This window comes from Petaurus breviceps, unplaced genomic scaffold, assembly GCF_028583685.1.
Source record: "Petaurus breviceps papuanus isolate PSGF00001 unplaced genomic scaffold, PetGlider_PUasm1.0 90804, whole genome shotgun sequence".
Classification (NCBI taxonomy): domain Eukaryota; kingdom Metazoa; phylum Chordata; class Mammalia; order Diprotodontia; family Petauridae; genus Petaurus; species Petaurus breviceps.
In genome coordinates, this window is record NW_027187348.1 from 20,927,134 (window position 1) to 20,947,263 (window position 20,130).

Consider the following 20,130-nt stretch of genomic DNA (forward strand, 5'->3'; position numbering starts at 1 on the left):
AGGTACAATTTGGAACTCAAAACTTAAAGAAAATCTGAATATTTAAAATTGTTTTTACATGTAACTGGAAAAAAATTAAAGAAAAAAGAATTGCGTATTAATATAGTGGAGGCAATATGGTAAAGTGGGTAGAGTATTGGACTTGGAATCAGAAAGATTCACATTCAACCTCGGGCACTTTAATGGCTCAGGGACCCCAGGCAGGTCACTTAACTTGTGTTTGCCCCAGAGAGTTAAGGATCACAAAGAGAGGGGAAAGGTCTGTGTCACACAGAAAGGAGGGGTCAGGCTTGCACAGAGGGGAGGGGCCATTGTGACACACAGAGGGGATGATAGGTCCTCCTCACATTAGGGAGCAACACTGAGCAAGAACGGACATAATCCAAGGGGAACCAGTGAGGAGGAGGCCACAGTCACACTGTTTCTCTGCAGATACCCAGGGGGATTTTGTCCTTTGGCATTTCTCCAGCCCCTGGGGAAGGGACCTCAAAGCTCTGAGCCCTGGAGTCCATTTGCCTAGTGTGTTGGACATCTCCCAGGCTGGGGAGGTTTCCTGGGCTGCAAAGAGGTGGTACCTGGGCATGGGCCTACTTCCTCTCCTCTGTCACATCCTTTTATTAGTACCAAGGAACTGAGGGGCAATTCTCCCAAGACCAGGACCTGAGACAGGCGGGTGTGGGGAGGGTCACCACCCCCTAATTCAAAACCCTCTTTTCTTTCAGTCTCTTCAACTCACTCTTCAGTTTGGAATTAGGCTGCTTAGCCAGCTAGGTCCTGTCTGCTTTTTCCTCAGGTTTCCTACCTAGCACTAGGTGTCAGATACCAGCATGAAGATCATTCTGCTCTTTGGTTTGCTGACTTTGGCTGGTGAGTGTGAACTTAGAAGCCTGATGAGGAAAGGATTAGAGTGAAGGCTGCAGAATGAGAGGGGGATTGGGAAGGGGAGGAAAAGGCCCAAAGGAACACACAGCCCAAGAAAGTCAAAGGCTTGAGAATTGTAGGAACTGACAATTTCTTTACAAGCCCAGAACTTCTGTGCCCCCAACTTTCCCCTGACCCTAGAAAACCACGATCCCTCAATACATTGAACAATGGTTATCATGGAACACCTTTGGACAGAGACACTGGGACATAGCATTAGAGAGGATGTGCAACCAATAGGGTAGTTAAGAAAGAGGCAGGCTAGGGAGAAGACAGGTAGATGGTACACTGGGCAGAACACTGGTCCTGCGGTCAAGAAGACTCATCTTCCCGAGTTCAAATCTGTTCTCGATATGCACTAGCTGTGTGACCCTGAGCAAGTTACTTAACCCTGTTTGTCTCAGTTTCCTCATCTGTCAAATGAACTAGAGAAGGAAATTACAAACCACTCCAGTATCTTTGCCAAGAAAACCCCAAATGGGGTCACAAAGAGTCTAAAATGACAGAAAACACCTCAACAGCAACAAAAAGGCTGGAGAGAAGACGGAAGATAATGGGAAATTCTCTAAGGGAGAGGCAAGAAGAAGCAGAACCAGGAGTTCTTTGGCTAGAAAGGAAAAAGCAAGTTTCACAACTATATAACTTTTTTAACACAGGCCTAAGAAGGGGTTCTTATCCAGGGGTCCATGAACTTGTTTTTTGGGGAGAGGAGTATTTTAATAATGATTTCCATGTAATTGGCTTCCTTTATAATCCAATGTTTGCTATTTTATACATTGAAAAGCATTATTCTGAGAAAAGATCTATAGATCTCACCAGACTTCCAAAGAGGTTGATGACACACATAAAAAAAAATTTTTTTTAATCTGCCTTGGAGAAGAAGAGGGAATAGAGGGTAGGGAAGGGAAACTAAGATTGCTCTTTTGATGATCTTGGAGTCATGTGACAGAAATTGGGACATAGAAAGACATAGTAAAAATCCTTCAGGAAAGACAAACAGTCATGGAAGAGGTCTGAATAACCCCTCAAGTTTCTACAGTACTTCTTATTTTTCAAAGCATTTACACATATTATTTTATAAATAATGTGTGAAATGTGCAAGGAATAAATTATACTGGAGTTTTAAAGTTTCTTTAGACATCAGTTTCTTCATTCATCTACTCATTCATTCAACCTCTCATTTTACATATGAGGAAACTGAGGCCCAGAGAGGTTAAAGAATTTACCCAAGGCCCAATAGGATAGTAAACATTTGATGAGCATATCCTGTGTGTAGAAGGTTCTGTTAGGCACTGTAGGAGACACATTTAGATAAGAAAGGGTCCCTGTCCTAATGAAGCTTATAGTCCAATTATCAGATAAGACACAAACAGATAAAAATAACATAAAATGGGGGCAGCTAGGTGTCACAGTGAATAGAGCACCGGCCCTGGAGTCAGGAGAACCTGAGTTCAAATCCGACCTCAGACACTTAACACTTACTAGCTATGTGACCTTGGGCAAGTCACTTAACCCCAATTGCCCTGCCTTCCCCCTTCCAAAAAACAAAAAAATGTAAAATTAAAAATAAAAATAAATAATATAAAATATGACATCATAAATTCACTAAAGAATAGGAAAATTGCCTTTCTGAGCCCAAGGATATTAAAACTTGGGGGTTCGGGAAGAGTTCCATAAAAACAGTAGTATTTGAATTGAGTTTTAGAGATTAGGAAGGAATTCAATGGTTAAAAGGGGAGAATATTCCAGGCAGAGGGAACAGAGTGAAATCTGCCAAAACTTTCTTTGTCTCTCTCTGTCCCTCCTCTCTTCTCCATCCCCCCTCCCCCCAGCTGCTCAGTTCACTAATAAGAGGAACGAAAATTCTGACTCCACGTTTTTGGCCTACCTGAAATCTGACTACCAGCCTTGTGTGGGCACCTTGATCCACCAGCAGTGGGTGGTGACAGCTGCTCACTGCTACCTACCGTGAGTGATGGTGATTCCGTTTGCTCTTTTCTTTAGGGTCCCTGGAGCAAGATGGACTAGGTTGCAATATGGAAACCCTCCCCCCCCAAAACTCCCCCCAAACCTAAGCAGGGTGACTGCCTTATGGGGATTTTACAGCAGGGACAAATTAATCTGAGAATTTCTGGGGAAAGGATCTCACATCTTTACATTACTGATTCCCCAGACGATGGAGGGGAAAGGAGGTTTTTGGCATCAGGGTTCACGAGTATGTAGGGGAGAGGGGAAGTTTCTGAGAATCTCTCCCCTGAAGAGAGGATGGAAGTGGGCAATGGAGGGAGAGGCAGTTCATGGAGCTAAGGGTGGTGATGCAGAAGGAGGAATATGGGGGTTTTAGGGAGATTTTGTAGACAAAGAATTGAGGATAGTATTCTCCCCAAGGACGAAAAAAGCCTGTACTCTCCCAGGGAGGAGTGGGGAGCAATAGGGAAAGAGAAGATGCTGGACAAATGTTGAGAAAGGACACATCTAAGGATTTTTAAGATTCACATAATCTGAGAGCAAGAAGAAACCTTGAACCTCTAGTTCAATCCCTTCACTTTATTGATATGGAAAACTGAGCTCCCAGAGAAGCAGCTGAATGATTTGCCCAAGGTTGCTTGGGTGAGTTAGGGGTAGAGCTGGTACTAGATGAACATTGGCAACAAAGTTTTGCCATCTCTTATGTCTTGTTCTAGATACCTCCAGGTGAAAATAGGCACCGCAAACCAAAACATTCAGGGTTGGCTCCAGGATCAGGATGTAAATTATGAACTTATCTTCCGACATCCAAATTTCACGGCAGACTCTCCTGAACATGACATAATGTTGATCAAGCTGGCCAAGTCCAACAACCTCCATATGCTAGTGGACCTGCCGACTGACATCAGTGACCTAAATGGATCAATATGTGTTATTTCTGGCTGGAGTCAGAACTGGAACTATCCTTGTGAGTACCTGTCATGCTGCAGCACCTTCTACACCTTTAGGAGCGCCCATATTAGGACTGTTGCTGGACCAGTTCAAAGGAAGAGAAAAAAGCAGAGATGGCAGGTGGGCAGAGGGTCAGGACAAGAAAATACTAGGGGGGCCTATCAGAAGATGAACATGTAGCCCTTCCTGTTTTCCTAGCTTCCTTTTATGGGAGGACTCAACTGCCAGATGGGAATATAGAAATGATACAAGATCAGAAAAGGCAGAGAGAATTCTAGTTGATGGCCTTACCCCTGTAGTGCTGAGGCTAGCAATGATGACCATTGAGTACTAGTGAAAATTCAATCGGAGGCAAAGGAATTACACTCATCAATCATGCCAACCTTATGCCACTGAAATGCCCCTATTCCCAGGGCACCTCTTTCTCAAACAAAAAAAGACACATACATGGGTATATATGTTCACGCATATATTTATATTCATACCCACCCACACACTAAAAGTTTCCAAATTTTTACTTAATTCTGCCAATTTTTCTGATCTTTGGTTCTTTTCTTCTTTCCTTCTCCCTCCAGTTGAACTTGGGAGGGAAGAGAAGGGTGGGAAGGCAAGAGAAAAGAAAGAAGACTCTAGATTTAGAGCTGAAAGTTACCTTAAAGGCCACATAGTCCAACCACATTTTAGAAACAAGCTCAGAAAGTTTCAGTGATGTATCCGCTGTCACACCTCTGGCAAATAGCAGAGACAAAACTTGACCCACAGTGTCCTAGAGTCCAAATCCAACACTGCTATTCACTAAACTGTGTGAAGGGCTGTGGGTATAGAGAAGGAACAAATACAAATGAAAGTCTCCCCACTCTCTCTCTCATACCCAGTCAGAGATGCAGACATCCAGATAAACCACATGGCTCAGTGGCTTTCTCCCATTCAATGCAAGGGATCCTCTTCGAGAAATATCACAGTAAGAAGCATGAACAACATGTTTTGTGCAGGAATGTATCCACATCAGCAGAATTTCTGTAAGGTATCTCTCTCCCTCACAATGCTCTCTTCCTCTTTTCTATTTGGTCTGAGCCTGTGTAGCCTTGACCTGATATTCACCCAAGTTTTTGCCTTTGAGGCAAAATCAAAGAGATTGGGCCCTGGAAATGTATATCCTGTCTATGTAGATGTATATTCCTGCCCTCCTAATTTCTGGGTCAGAGCTTGGCATTCAGTGGGTAAAGCTTGGCATGGTCCCTATCTCCTGGCTGTTCCTGAACTGTTATGATAGATGAGGGATTACAATCAGTTCGGGAGACTTGGGAAGATGTAACTTTCACCTTCCCCTCAGTGAGGCCTAGTTTTCTAGTCTCATCTGCTGAGGAAACCTGTAGAATCATAGAGATGACCATCAGGTCTCTGGGGATGGGCACTTAGCAGTGAGGTGCGGAGGATCTGGAGGAATGGGAAGGTGGGAAAGAAAGCATTCTGACCCTGTCTGCCAACTCTCTGCCAGGAGGTGTCTGCTGCTGCAGCTATTTGCAAAGGACAGCTCCATGGGATCCTGTCCTGGACAGATGGGTGTGTTCTGAAAGGTGATATCGGCTTCTACACCAAAGTATCCAGATATATAGACTGGATCCTTGACATTATCGAGAAAAACTGAGGCATCACTGCTCCCTCTCCTGATGACCACAAGTCAGGGTATAATATTGCTAGTCCTTTCTCCTGCCTCCAGCCTCAGAACAGGATTTGAATGGAGTCCTCTGAAAATACCCTGTCTGTGTGACTTATTCTTAGTTGAATCTGTCTGAGTGGGACAGGTTATTTCAGGGCACTATGAATGGTGGAAAAAGCGCTGGATTTGGGAGTGAGAGACTTGACTTTTGGAACATATTACCTGTGTGACTTTGGACAAGTCACTTTATCTCTCTGGGTCTCAGTCTACCCATCTGTAAAATAGGTCAGATCATATCATCTCTAAGGCCTTTGGTAGCTCTAAATCTCCACCAAATTTTTATCAATGAAAAAAACAAAACATTTCCTAAACACTTACTATGTTCCCAGATACTGTTAAATTCTAGAGATCTAAAGAAAAAACAAAAACAGTGTCTGCTCTCTAGGAATTGATGTGCTAATGGGGGAGAAAACATACATAAATCAGAACATTCAAGATAAATAGAGTGTTAGAGGGAAGGTGGGCAGATAGGAGACCCAGCAGAGTGAGCACTGGGTCCAGAGTCAGGAAGATTCATCTTTTCGGAGTTTAAATCTGACCTCAAGGGTTTTACTAGCTCTGTGACCCTGGGCAGGTCATTTAACCCCATTTGCCTCAATTTCCTCATTTGTAAAATGGGCTGGAGAAGGAAAGGCAAAACCATGCCAGCATTTTTGCTAAGAAAACTCCAAATGGAGTCACAATAAGTCAAACACCACAATAATAATAAAGGTAATCTTTAGATGAACTACCTTGGAAATCAGAAGGGGAGTTCTATTTAAGGCAAATTTTATTATAACTCTCCTTTATGCAATTTCTGACTGCCCACTACTCACAAATATATCCAGCTCTGAAGCTTTCTGCTCATGGAAGCTGTCTCCTTATTCCCATCTTCCCAAGTTATTTCAAAGCAAGAATGTGTGCAGCTCCAATTGATAAGTCAGTCAGTCAATAAACATTTATTAAGTGCCTACTTTGTGCCAGACACTGTGCTAATCCATGGGGATTTTAAAAAAGGGAGGGGGCAAAAGACAATCCCAGCTTGGAGTTTACAATCTAATGGGAGAAACAAGGCAACAAATATGTACAAACAAGCTACACACAAGATAAGTAGGAAGTATGTAAGGCACTTGAATTGGGACAGGCTTCCTATAGAAGGAAGAATTTAAGTTGAGACTTAAAAGAAGTCAGGGAAGCCCATAGGCAGAGATGAAGAGGGAGAGCATTCTAGGCATGGCAGACAGCCAAAGAAAATGCCCAAAGTCAAGATATAGACTGTCTTGTTTGTGGGACAGCAAAGCCACTAGGATTGGATCAAAGATTATGTGGTAGGAGTAAGGCATAAGACCGGAAAGATAGGAGGGGACTAGATTATGAAGGACTTTGAATGCCAAATAGATTTTGTGCTGGATCCTGGAAGTGACAGAAAGACACTGGAGTTTATTGAGTAGGGGAGTGACTTGGTCAGACCTGTGCTTTAGGAAAATCACTTTAATAACTAAATGGAGAATGGATTGGAGTGGGGAGAGATAGAAGGCAGGCAGACTCATCAGCCATTGCAATAGCGCAGGTGTGAAGTGATAGGGACCTGCACTGCAGTGGTAGCAGTGTCAGGGGAGAGAAGGTGCAAAGATGGTACAAAGGTGAAATCAACAGGCCTTGCCAACACATTGGCTATAGGGGTAAGAGACAGGGAGGAGTTGAGGACGATGCGCAGGTTTCGAGCCTGAGGGATTGGGAGAATATACCCTATACAGTACTAGGGAAGGTGGGGAGGGTTTAGGGAAAAAGATGGGTTTTGTTTTACACACGTAGTTTGAGATGTCTGAAAGGCACTTAGAGATGTGAGTTAGGAGGTCAGCAGACAGGTTAGGGCAAGATAGGTAGATCTGAGAATCATTAGCATAGAAGCTACTAGATGGTGCTTTGGATAGAGCACTGGGCCTGGAGTCACAAAGACTTGAGTTCAAATTTGACTTCGGATATTCCTAGGTGTGACCCTGGACAAGTCACTTAACCTTTGTCTGCCTCAGTTTCCTTATCTGTAAAAGGGAGATAATAATAGCACCTACCTCCCAGGGTTGTTGTGTGAATCAAATGAGAAAATATAATAATTGTAAAAGTTAGCTTAGTACAGTGCCTGGCATATATAATAAGATAGATATGCATATATGTATATATACACACATATATATGTGTATGTGCTATCATCATCATTATTAGAGATGGTAATTAAATCCATGGGAGCCGATGAGATCACCAAGTGAAGTAGCATAGTGGGAAAAGAGAAGAGAACCCCCTCAGAACCCTGTGAGACATCTATAGTTATAGGGCAAGATTTAGATAAGAATCCAGTGAAGAAGACTGAGAATGAGCAGTCAGACAGGTAGGAGAAGCAGGGGAGTGGTATCTCAAAAACTCAGAAGAACATAAAGGTGACCAACAGTACCAAAGGCTAATGTTGAGGTCAAGAAGAATGAGGATTGAGAAAAGGGCATTAGATTTGACAATTAAGAGATCATTGCTTGAGCAGGTAAAGGAGTTAGCCTTGGTAGTATCAGACTCTGAAAATAAATGACCAAAGAACCACAGAGGTTATGCAACTAACTGTTAGCTCTGAAAATACCAAAGAACTCACAGAAGTTGTACACCTACTGTTAACTCTGAAAAATAACATAAAATAAACCGAAGGACCACACAGGTCATTACACCAACTGTCAACCCTGAAAAATAAAATAAAATGAAGAGCTCACAGAGGTTATAAGCAAAAAGCTTTCTTTATTCCTTTGGAGAGGAGGGAAACTAGACACGCATGCTGGGATCTCCTCTAAAACTGAAGGGACCCAAGGCAGCAAGGCTCAACATTGATACATATAGTTCTGGCTAGACAAAGAACCAAGCAGTGAGGTATGGCTGTAGGAGTGAGGGCTGACAGCAACAACAAGGCAAGTTTTTCCTAGTGACAAAAATATCTATTTATAGCAAGGCTTCAGGACTAGAACATGGTTCCTGCAGGTGTTTGTCTGAGCTCAGGGACCACCTGAAGCTGGCTTGGAGCCAGTTATGTCATTTAGCTGCAGTAGAGTTCATCCAGAGGGTAGGCTCAGAGGATTGCTGTTATGCCAAGCTCAAGGCACAGCTTGATTGTAAGGCCTTAGCTCTGGAAAACAGGATGTCTCCTAATAGTAAAAAGAGAAGAGTGTAAAGGGAGAGGTGATCTTGGCATTGGGATTCTGACAGAAAGGAGTAAGGCCATTTTATCATGTGAAGTAGGGGGGATGAGGAGAGAGTGGCAAAAGGCATGTGAGTGACAGGAGACAAGGAAAAGGGGAAAAGAGGGAGTTCTTAGCAAATGGCCTTGAGGTTTTCTATAAAATATGAAGCAAGGTTCTCAATGGATTGGGAGGGGGAGGAAGGAGAGCCATGGGAGGTTTGGAGAGGAATGAAAAGATTTGAAAGAGCCACTGTGGGGAATAGGATAATGAGATGATGAGGAGAGCTATAGTAGTCTAGTAGCAGTGAGAATTTGGTCAAAGTTGTGTAACATAAATTTGTAGTGAACTCAATAAGAATGTATACATTATTTTCTCTACCTTTGTTCAGCAGCACCTGTGTTAGGAGCAAAAATGGTGGATGGTGGGAGTGACTGAAGACTGAGTTTGGCAGGACACAATCAATGAAATTATAAGTCTTAAGAAGAGGATAGTGTGGAGGTTTATTGGCTCACCAAAAAAGTCAAGATGGGAAAAAAGAGGAGATAGTAGCTAGTGCAGGGGAGATGGCCTGGGAGAGAATTGAGGGCTGGAGGTAATAGTGTGGACAAAGAAGTAGAATTAGGTGAGGGAAGGCAGAAGGAGAGAAGGGAAGCCAATAGAGTTTGATTGGTTAAGGGGATTTTTAAATTCTTGAACATAGAAGTGATACATTTGTGGGTAATGGCAAGATCAAGGTTATGATCATCTTTGTGTGTAGCTAAGGTGGAGTGGAGGAGTAGGTCATGGAAAATGAGTAGGTTGAGGAATTGAGTGTGTAGGGTGTTTGAGGGAGAATTAATATGTATGTTGAATTCCTCTTAGTATGAGCACATGAGTTGGAGAGGAGAAAAAAATTGTGAACTATGGGCCAAATTCATTGAAGAAGGAAGGGGAGTGACCTGGAAGACTGTAGACAACTACTACCAAGATTTCAATTGGATGGTAGAGTTGAATGACATGAAATTCAAAGAAGAGGTTACTGAGTGATGGAGATAGGGAGAGAACCTAGAAGTGTCAATGGGAGAGCAAAGAATATTCCAACTCTATCACCCTGAGCAGTGAATAAAGATACTGCTATTGCTAGAAAGTATGGCCAAGGAGACTGTGTTATCAGGGGGAGGAGCATGGTTTCTATAAAAACTAAAAGACTGAAGAAGCAGAAGAGGGAGAGATTTGGGATGAAGGAAAGTCTCTTGCCTATGGAACAGACATTCCAGAGAGCACAGTGGGAGGGGGTGGTGGTGTCTGATTAGAACTTTGGGGTGGGAGGGTCGAGGAGGATAGAAAAAAGGAATTGGGTGGTGGAGTATGGGTAACAGGTTTGGATGATGACATACATGTGTTCAGACTCATTGGGATATATAAGCCATGATCGGGTATGAGACTGTTCATCACTGAGTGCAAGGCATAACTTCTCATCTCAAAGGAGGCTGGAGATTGGACTGGAGACTACAGAAAAGAGTGAAATGGAAGGCACAGAGCTAGATTCCTAAGACAACCCCAATACCTGACAAATAGGTGGATAAATAAATAGATAGGCAGATCAGACCAAGGTACAAAATTCAGTGAAGTGTCTAGCTTTACCACAAGCCTGCAGTGACCATTTAGGACTTGCATAGGCAGATACAACTTATGCTTTGACAGGAATAGCCAGTAGGGTTTCTTTGAACATTCAATTAGGACATAGGAGAGTTGGGAGTGCAAGTGAAGGAGGTATGTAAGAACATCAGAAAGAGGTGTCCACAAAAAAAGAAGAAGAAAGGCCATAAGAGACAAAAGAGTCAAGAATAACCTTCCATAGAGATGGGGAAAAAACTGCTGCTGGAGTGTGATGCTACTGTATACAAGGGAAGTCCTCCATCTTGTAACCCCCGATTTTTTTCTAGCAACCCAGGTGTCCTTCAGGTTTTAGGCTGCCACCATTCTCCTTGTTTACTGTGATCTTAAAGACCACAGAAGAGAGATTGTAGGTAGACCAGCCCTTAGTTCCCCAACATTGGCTAGAAACTGTAAACTAAGCCAACAGATGTTTATACCTGAAGGACAATAGAGACCGAAAATCTGTTCTTAGTCATCAGCTGGGCACTTTTTAGTCACATAGATCATTAAACTCAGTTGGACCCTTCTTCCCTTTGATGACAAATCCTCCAAATTGTATGTTGTCAATAGAATGACAAATAAGTATTCACTGACATATAAAAATATCAACATATTCCCTACTCCCCGTTGTTGGGAAAGGGTTCATCACCAGCATCAACTTTCCTGAATAATATCTCTCTTTTTTTAAACCAGACATATGGGTAATTTCACAAGTGTAGAGGACTCTCAACTTCTTCCATTGCAGATTAGCCTTCTCTGCAACTTACAAACTTACAGTCTTGGAAAGTTACCTGGAACACTGAGAGGTTAAGTGACTTGGCCAGAGTCATATAGCCAGTATGTGTTGGTGGTTGAATTTGAATCTAGGTCTTTCTGATTCCAAGGCCTACTCTCAAACCACTATACCACACTGCATATCATAATTGAATTTTAAATACTTTTTAGGGTTAAAATTTTTTTTTGTCTATTGCTTTTTTACTGGATCTTCACAACTCTGTGAGGTAAATAGGTATCCCCATTTTATAGGTAAGGAAATTGAGACAATACAATTTTTTCTTTTTCTCTAATTTATCTCCTATCATATCTCTGCTAACTACCTCTGCTGCTCATTGTGAAAACACAGAAATGTAATAAAAATGAAAAAATAAATCCATGAAGCATTTTTACCTCTGTACTTTTCAAAGTTGACTGACAATTATTATTTGTTCTCACTGTCATTATATCTCAAGGCCTATGACCAGAACTCTGAATTCACATAGATCAGGTTCAGTTTTATCCCTTTCCCAGAAGCTTCTTTGGAAAATATGAATTCAACTCATTTCTTCCTCTTCCCAAGGGGATATTCAGCTGCCCTACAAACAACCAAGGCTACCAAGACATCAACCTAGCACAGGCTTATTTATAGGTCTGTAAAGAACAAAGCAGGGCCAGTTCAGATCCAAACTCAGGTATCAAAGACACAGTTATATTCCACCTTCAACTAAGGGCCCTTCATTCCCTGCCCCCTCCCTCCCTCTGCAATGCCTTCAGAGTGCCAGCTCACAAACCCAATAGGAGAAGTTCCAGAACATGAGTGGAGGCCCTTATTGAATGGCAGTTCTGCCATTTGTCCATTCACCTGCTCCCCAGTCTTGCTGGTGCCCTCCCTCCATCCAGTGTTCATGGGCCATGTCAAGATGCTCAGTAGCACTCCACATGGTACCATCAAATGACCATGGCTCCCGCAACTCCCGGCTCAAGTCAGGAACTCCTTGCCAAGCAGCATGCTCCCATCACCCAGCCATCCCCATATCACAAACTACTGGAATCACTCAAAAATCCCACTCTATCCTTCTCATGACTCTCTTTTCCCTGGTAGCCCCTGCTCCCAGCATTTCCTGTGTACCTGCCTCAGATCCTCTTCTAATCAATATGCCCAAGAAGAGAGATATAAAGGCTGTCTGATTCCTCTTCAGAACTTTTTGGGTTCTTGAGTCTCCTGAAGGAATGAACACTATATTTCAAATTCATAGCTCTTTCCAGAAGGCCAGTGTATTGGAATGGACAGGGCACCAGAACTGGAGTCAGGGAGTTCAAATCCCATCAGATACTTACTAGCTCTGTGTGACTCTGGGCAAGTCATGTCCTTTGTACCTCTGTTTCTATGTCTGCAAAATGAAGGAGGTTGGATTCAATGACTCTAAAGGTCTCTTTCTGTCCTAAAGAGAGTGTAGCTGTGCATGTAGGTGTGAATGTGTGTGGGTGGTTTCTGAGACTACCTATTTAGGGGAATAAAGGCTAGAAGAGTAAAAATGTATGTTATTTTCTCTAGTGTCCAACTGAGAGTCTCTGACCCAGAGACCAAAGTCTTTGCACACCACTGACCGAAGAGGACATCTTGACCTATTGTCAGTCCTTTCACTGTTTGTTGTAATCTTCAGGAGTATCTCCATGACCAACAAGGAGGACTTGGACAGTATTCATTACAAATATATCCAGTGGATGAAATTTAAAAAACAAAAAACAAACAAGCAAAACCAACCCATCCCCGAATATATACAGCCCTTCTTAACTGTTCATAATAACCCAGTCCTGCTTTTTGGTCCTGTTTAGTTTGTCATCATCCCCTGCTTATGTGAATGCAGTAATTTTCACAGGTTTTCATTATTTTTTTGCCTTTAAACAAAGCCCTTTTTTGTTCTAATGTGTGCTACTTGGCTTAAAGATAGCTCCGGGTAAAAATAAATTCAGTGTGAAACCCTTAGGAAGTTGAATTGAGAGGTGTTCTTCCTCTACCAGAAAACAGCCTCTTTTTTTTTTCTTCTCAGTCTCAGTGAAAGCTAATCTAACAGCTTGCGTTAAAGTGAAAGCTTTCTCTGTAGAGATCAACAATTCACTTCATTTGGTAAGGTTACAAGCTAGAAACCTAGAATCTGCCCTCCTCCCCACTTTTGTTTTCATAACACTGCTCTATAAGATTCTCAGGGCTTGTCAATGATTTCATTTTATTGGAATAAATTGACTAACTTCACTGAATGATCTTATCCACCGATTCCGTGAATGCAGGCTATAGGTCATATACCTATAAGCCTGACTTTCCTTTTTCTTTCATAGAATCCACTATAGGCAGTGAAACAAATGTGTCATAGCTGTGAGTTTGTGTGTGTAATGTGTGTGGTGCATACACGTACATGTGTGTAGGAGGGGGTGTAGCTGTGCATGTAGGTGTGAATGTGTGTGGGTGGTTTCTGAGACTACCTATTTAGGGGAATAAAGGCTAGAAGAGTAAAAATGTATGTTAGAATTTAGTGACTGTTCAAAGTCATGTACCATTGCTTTTTTTTTATGATCATGTGAGAGGCCATAATGGGGGTCAGGAGACAGGTAGGTAAAGAGAAGGGAAGAGACTACTTTCTGGAGAGCAGAACAATGTGGGAGGTCCAAAGTTCCTGCAAGCAGGAGAACAACACAAGCTGAAGGAGCAGGACTACTCTAAGCAAAAGACCCAAACTGCCAAGAGAGTCACAGGACTTAGAATCCAATCCAATAAACATTTATTAAAACTGTATTATGGGGGGGGGCAGAGTAGAAATAGGATTTGTGAGGGCTCTGGCTCCCACCTCCTCCAATTCATGTAAAAGGGGACTCTGAACAAACTTTGGAGCTACAGAACCCACAAAATGACACAGAGAAGCTAACCTCCCACTGAGGACAGCCTGGCAGGCCGGCAGGTAGTGGCCAGCTCAGTGCTCTGGGAGAGGGCCCCAGCCCCTGCTCGAGCTGGAGGTCTTAGTCCCAGGGCAGCCTGACCAGCCCCTGACGGGAGGGACTTCAGATCACCAGCAGCTATGGTGGTTCCAGAATTATCAACACATAAATGCTAAGGACAAAGTGACAGGTCAGTGCAGTGTGGACCTTGAGATCCAATAGTTGGGAATGCAGTCGGCCTTTGTCCCCAGAGCAAGAAGCAGCTGAGGAGCCAGAGCTGTGCAGCTGCCACAAGGTGGAAGCTTCATCTCCTGGCCTGCAGAGTGTAGGGGGACCAAGCAACCAGTCTGAGGGGTAATCGCTCTTGCTTTAACCTGCTTGGACCTGGATTGCGGTCTAGGGTGGAGGTCCTGGGGTGTGTGATCAGCTTGCCAGAGTGTGTGGAGGCTTCAGAGACAGCACCCAACTAATACCTTTGGCAGCTGAGAAAGCACCAGCGATTGGGATGGAAGCTCCCCTGTCTGGTAGCAGAGTCCTACTGTGGCAAAAAGCCCAAAAGTCAAGTAATTGAGTGGCAACATGAGCAGGCAAAGGAAGCAAAACAAACAGAGCAAACCAACTTTACATTCTTATTTTGGGGACATAAAGGATCAAAGCATGGAACAGGAGGAAGACAGTGAAGTCAGAACTCCTGTACTAAAAGCTTCCAAGAAAAATATGAGCTGGTTACAGGCCACAGAGGAGCTTAATAAGAATTTTGAAAACCAAATAAGAGAAGTGGAGGAAAAATTGGGAAGAGAAACGAGAACAATGCAAGAAAATTATGAAATGAGAGTCAACAATCTGACTGAAGAAAATAACACCTTAAAAAACAGACTAACTCAAATGGCAATAAGGGTCAAAAAGGCAATGAGAAGAATGCCTTAAAAAGCCAAATTTGCCAGATGGAAAAAGAATCTCAAAAGCTCACTGAAGAGAATCATTCCTTCAGAATTAGATTGAAGTAAATGGAAGCTAGTGACTTTATGAGAAATCAAGATACTATTAAACAGATCCAAACAAATGAAAAAATAGAAGGCAATGTGAAATATCCCATTGGGAAAACCACTGATCCAGGAGACAATTTAAAAATTATTGGACTACCTGAAAGCCATGATCAAAAAAAGAACCTAGAAATTATCCTTCAAGAAATTCTCAAGGAAAATTGCCCTGATATTTTAGAACCAGAGGGCAAAATAGAGGTTGAAAGAATCCACTGATCACCTCTTGAAAAAGATCCCAAAAAGAAAACTCCTAGGAAAATTAAAGCCAGGTTCTGGAATTCTAAGATCAAGGAGAGAATATTACAAGCAGCCAGGAAGAAACAATTTGAATATTGTGGAAACACAATCAGGATAACATGGGATCTGGCAGCTTCTACATTGAGGGATTGAAGGGCTTGGAATATGATATTCCAGAGAGCAAAGGAGCTGGGATTAAAATCAAGAATCACCTATCCAGCAAAACTGAGTATCATATTTCAGGGGAAAATATGGTCATTCAGTGGAATAGAGAATTTTCAAGCATTCTTGATGAAAAAAAAAAACAGAGTTGAATAGAAAATCTGACATTCAGATACAAGAAGCAAGAGAAGCAGGAGAAGGTAAATAGGGAAAAGAAATCATAAGGAACTTATCAAAGTTGAACTATTTATATTCCTACATGGAAAAGCAATAATTGTAACTTATGAAACTTTTTTCAGTATGAGAATAATTGAAGGGAATATAAATGTGTATATATATATATATATATTTTACACATACACATATGTCTATATATATACATATATATCTATATAGGAAGGTATATGGGTGTATGAATACATATGTGAATGTATGTATATATGTGTACAGGTATACATAGATAGAGGGCACAGGAACAATTTAATAGGAAGGGATGATATTTAAAAGGTGAAATTAAGAGATGAGAGAGGAATATAATGAGAGGAGATGGGGAGAGACAAAATGGGGTAAACTATCTCATATAGAAGAGGAAAGGAAAAATGGTTACAATGGAGGGGAAGAACAGGAAGGCAAAAGGAATGGATCAACCTTATTTTCATTGAATTTGGCTTAGGGAGGGAATGACATACACACTAAATAGGGTATCTCACCCTACAGGAGAGTAGGGGGGAAGGGGATGGGAGGGAAGATGAGAGGGGAAGAGAGGGGAGATGATGGAAGGGAGGGCAGGCTGGGGTGGGGGCAGGGAATTGGAAGCACCCACTCTTGAAAAGGGACAGGATCAAAGTAGAGAATAGAACAAATGGGAGGTGTGATGGGAGGGAGGGAAATATAGTCAGTCTTTTACAATATGTCTACTATGGAAATGTTTTGCTTAGCTAAACATATACAACCTATATTGAATCGCTTATCTTCCCAGTAAGGGTGTGTGACAAAGGAGGAAGGGAATGAATCTTGAATTCAAAGTTTTAAAATCAAATGTTTATATATATATTACTATTATCAATATTATTTTACATGTAACTGGGAAATAAGATATACAGGCACTGAGGCATAGAGATCCACTGTGCCCTACTGGAAAATTGGAAGGTATGGAAGAAGATATGGGAGAGAGTCGACTGGAGGAGGGGATATCCAGTGTGATCCCTATTTTTGGGGTAATGGGTAGGGCAAAAACAGGGAGAAAATTTGTAACTCAAAATCTTGTGGAAATGAATGATGCAAACTAAAAGTTAATAAAGGATTTGATTAAAAAACAAAACAAAACAAAAAAAACTCTATTATGTACCAAGCAGGAGCAGCTAGGTGGCGCAGTGTCAGGCCTGAAGTCAGGAAGATTTATCTTCCTCGGTAAAATTCTGACCTCAGACACTAGCTATATAATCCCAAGCAATTCACTTAACCCTGTTTGCCTCAGTTTCCTCATCTGTAAAATGAGCTAGAGAAGGAAATGGCAAATCACTCCAAGTATCTTTGCCAAGAAAACCCCAAATGGGGTCATGAAAAGTTGGACATAAATGAAAAACAACTCAACAAGACAAAAAGAATTTGAGATATAGAAAAAGAAAAGCTAATTAGAACATATAATGTACAATGCTGTACATAATGTAATATCATGATATATCAAAAATCTCAAGTTAAAGCATCAAAAGGGATAAACTTTCAGCCCTAAAACTACAAAGCAAGTAAGAATTAAATGTTTACTGAGGCCATGTGTCAACTACTCCAAAATATCCATGGTTTTATCAGCTTGAGTTCTTTCTACACTAACACACAATATCAACTTCTTACTAAGTGGTTTTATGAGTTGCAATGCCCAGAAAATATCTTCACTTGACAACAAATTTTTTGGTGGCAAGACTTTATGAACTTGGCTAGGCTGGTCTTCCCATTAGACGCAGAGTCCAAAACTAAATCCATACTCCTAGCTTTTCTAGGGTGTCTGGGTCCTTGGCGAGTCTACGCTCCTGGGCCTTACACTTAAAATACACCACCCCATGAAGGAGGATTGGCGTATGGGTGTTTAGGGGACATTCTGCAGTCTTATCTCAATTAAATTAGGTCATGCATATGACTGGTGATATGATGGAGGTGAGGTTTTGGAGTAGAAAATCGCTTCAAAAGAAGCACAGCATTAAAGCAGTCTAGCCTCTAGAAACAGAACAGAAAAAAGGAAGAGAAAGGGCAACCATAATGTTCCTCAATTGGGAGTGGATATTCAGTTATACTAAGGAACTCTTTCACCTCAGAATAAAACAGTTTGCGGCATTCCTATTCATTTCATTGTTTAAAGTAGTGTTTAAAAGCTCATGATTAATCCAATGTATACTCAATAATTTTCCATTTTTTGAGCTCGCATATTTTTAATTCAATAAATGTGTTTTAGGTTTCTTTTGTTTTGTCTAAGCCTGGGATTTCATCAGTGTAAGGCACCCCCAGTGAGCAAATACCCTCCATCAATGCGACTCAGAAACTACTCTACAATCTATAACATTAGAGGATTGTCTGGGGCATTGAGAGGAAGGATTGTCTGTCTCTCTGATTTGGAGTCTGCTTGTGCACCTATTTTGCTGTGGGGTGTGTGTGTGTGTGGGCGTGCGCGTGTGTGCTTAAATCAGTATGTCTGATGCAGCAAGGTGACAAAATGGATAAAGCACCAGGCCTGGAATCAGGAAGACCTGAATTTAAATCTAAATACTAGCAAAGAGCACTGATCTCCGAAGTCAATAACCCTGGGTTCAAGACCCGCCTCTGACGTGGCTTGCTCTCTTGTGTCCAACTCTTCATGACCCCATTTGAGGTTTTCTCTGTAAAGATACTGGAGGAGTTCGCCATTTCCTTCTCTGGTTCATTTTATAGATGAACAAAATGAGGCAAACAGGGTAAATGACATGCCCAGGGTCACACAGTTTTTAAGTGTCTGAGACCAGATTTGAACTCAGGGATATGAGTCTTCCTGACTCTTGTTCCAGCACTCTAGCCTCTTTGCCACCCCTTCTGAAGCCTACTACCTCTGTAACCTTGGGCAAATCTTTTAACCACCCTGAGCCTCAGTTTCCATATGTATAAAATTAGGGGATTGGACAACAGGGTCTCTGAGATGGTCCTTTCTACCTCTAAATCCAGGACCCTACAATCTGAGGAAAATAGAATTCACCCCTTGGAGGCTGTGTGCTAGAATTCCAAAAGCTTGCCTGCTTGGGATCTCCTCAGTAGTGGCTGACGATTTGACTATTTCTTCCATTATGGACTGGTCTCCAAGTCCAAAGACAAAGATGATCCCTTTGTCTTTGATGTCCTGCCACTGTCCTAACACAGAGCATAATGTTTTGGTTTGAACTAAGCCACCTCATCTGTCATTGTTGCAGAGAAATATAGTCTACTTTCTTTGTTGGCTAGTGGCCACAGAATTTCTACACTCTGATTCAATGTGTCCCTGAAGCATTTCTACCCACACTGCTTACTGCCCTCCTCCACTTTGCTGTACAGTTATTCTGGGGTCCCAGTGCCTTCCACATGTGACTAGTCCACAGAGCTGATTTGCAGTAAACACCATCTCTGTATCTGCAAAATAGAAACCAGTTTTAGACTTTTTTTTGGCTAGCAGCTTTTTTCATATCAATACCTAATTATCATAATTTGTTTAGCCATGGAAAAGTTTTTGAATGTAAGAATGTAAATGTCCAAATTATTATTGATGCCATTTCCCTAGAGCAGATTATGACTTCATTCTAGAAATCAAGAATCATATGATATTTAAGCTAGAAAAGACCTTAGCTAGAGATCACTTAGTCCAAAACCTTTATTTTACAGATGAGGAAACTGAGATCTAGAGAGGTCAAGTGACATATCCCAAATTATACAGAATCAAGACTGAAACTCAGGTCTTATGACTCTTAGCCCCAGTGGTATTTCCACCATATGCTGAAATACAGTCACGAAAAAATCATACAAAAACCCAACCTATTGGGGAGAACCAGGTTGGGATTTCCCCCCAAAAAAAGCCAAGGAATAAATTTCTGCCATGCAAAAATGTCCTTATGTCAAATAAAGTTCTGTAGAATACAGAAAAGTCGAGAAATTCAAAATTGAATTCAGTTCAGTAAGTATGGTCAGCAAACATGAAAAGTTTGGTCCAAATGGAGCCATGATTTTATTATTATGGGGGACTCCCAAATCATTTGTAGTTTACCATCTTAGTCGCCTGGGGTGCTGAGATATGTTATATAATTTGCCTATTATCACTCAGTTGGTCCATGTCAAAGGCAAGACTTGAATCCAGGTATTCCTGATTCCAAGGCTAGCTTCCTCTCTCCTACACCAAGCTCTTTCTCTACTACTAAACATATCAGAGAATATATATATATATTCCATGCAGTTTTATATATGCCATCCTTGGGCAAATTACTTTAGCTCTATAAGCCTTAATTTCTTCCTCTATAAAATGAAAGGGGTGGACTCTACACTTTCTGTGGCCCTGTTCAGTTCATCTGTGATCCTATAATACTCAACCACACTTGGAAAGAGAAGAGATCCTGCCTGTGGTGCT

At 41.7% G+C, this 20,130-nt stretch overlaps 1 protein-coding gene across 1 annotated transcript; it reads left to right on the plus strand.

Annotated features, from left to right (window-relative positions):
- Window positions 1-827: 827 nt before the first annotated feature.
- Window positions 828-5,488, plus strand: LOC138147746 (serine protease 58-like). Its single transcript, XM_069070287.1, has 5 exons — window positions 828-867; window positions 2,754-2,889; window positions 3,606-3,856; window positions 4,716-4,864; window positions 5,339-5,488. Exons 1-5 carry the CDS (start codon window positions 828-830, stop codon window positions 5,486-5,488), a joined length of 726 nt encoding a protein of 241 aa, XP_068926388.1.
- The last annotated feature ends 14,642 nt before the right edge of the window (window positions 5,489-20,130 follow it).

Excerpts from the sequence above, each read along its gene's own strand:
- LOC138147746 (XM_069070287.1), top strand. The coding sequence starts at position 828 with ATGAAGATCATTCTGCTCTTTGGTTTGCTGACTTTGGCTG. Across the intron at positions 2,890-3,605 it reads GCTGCTCACTGCTACCTACC|ATACCTCCAGGTGAAAATAG; the intron begins GTGAGTGATGGT and ends GTCTTGTTCTAG. Across the intron at positions 4,865-5,338 it reads ATCAGCAGAATTTCTGTAAG|GAGGTGTCTGCTGCTGCAGC; the intron begins GTATCTCTCTCC and ends ACTCTCTGCCAG.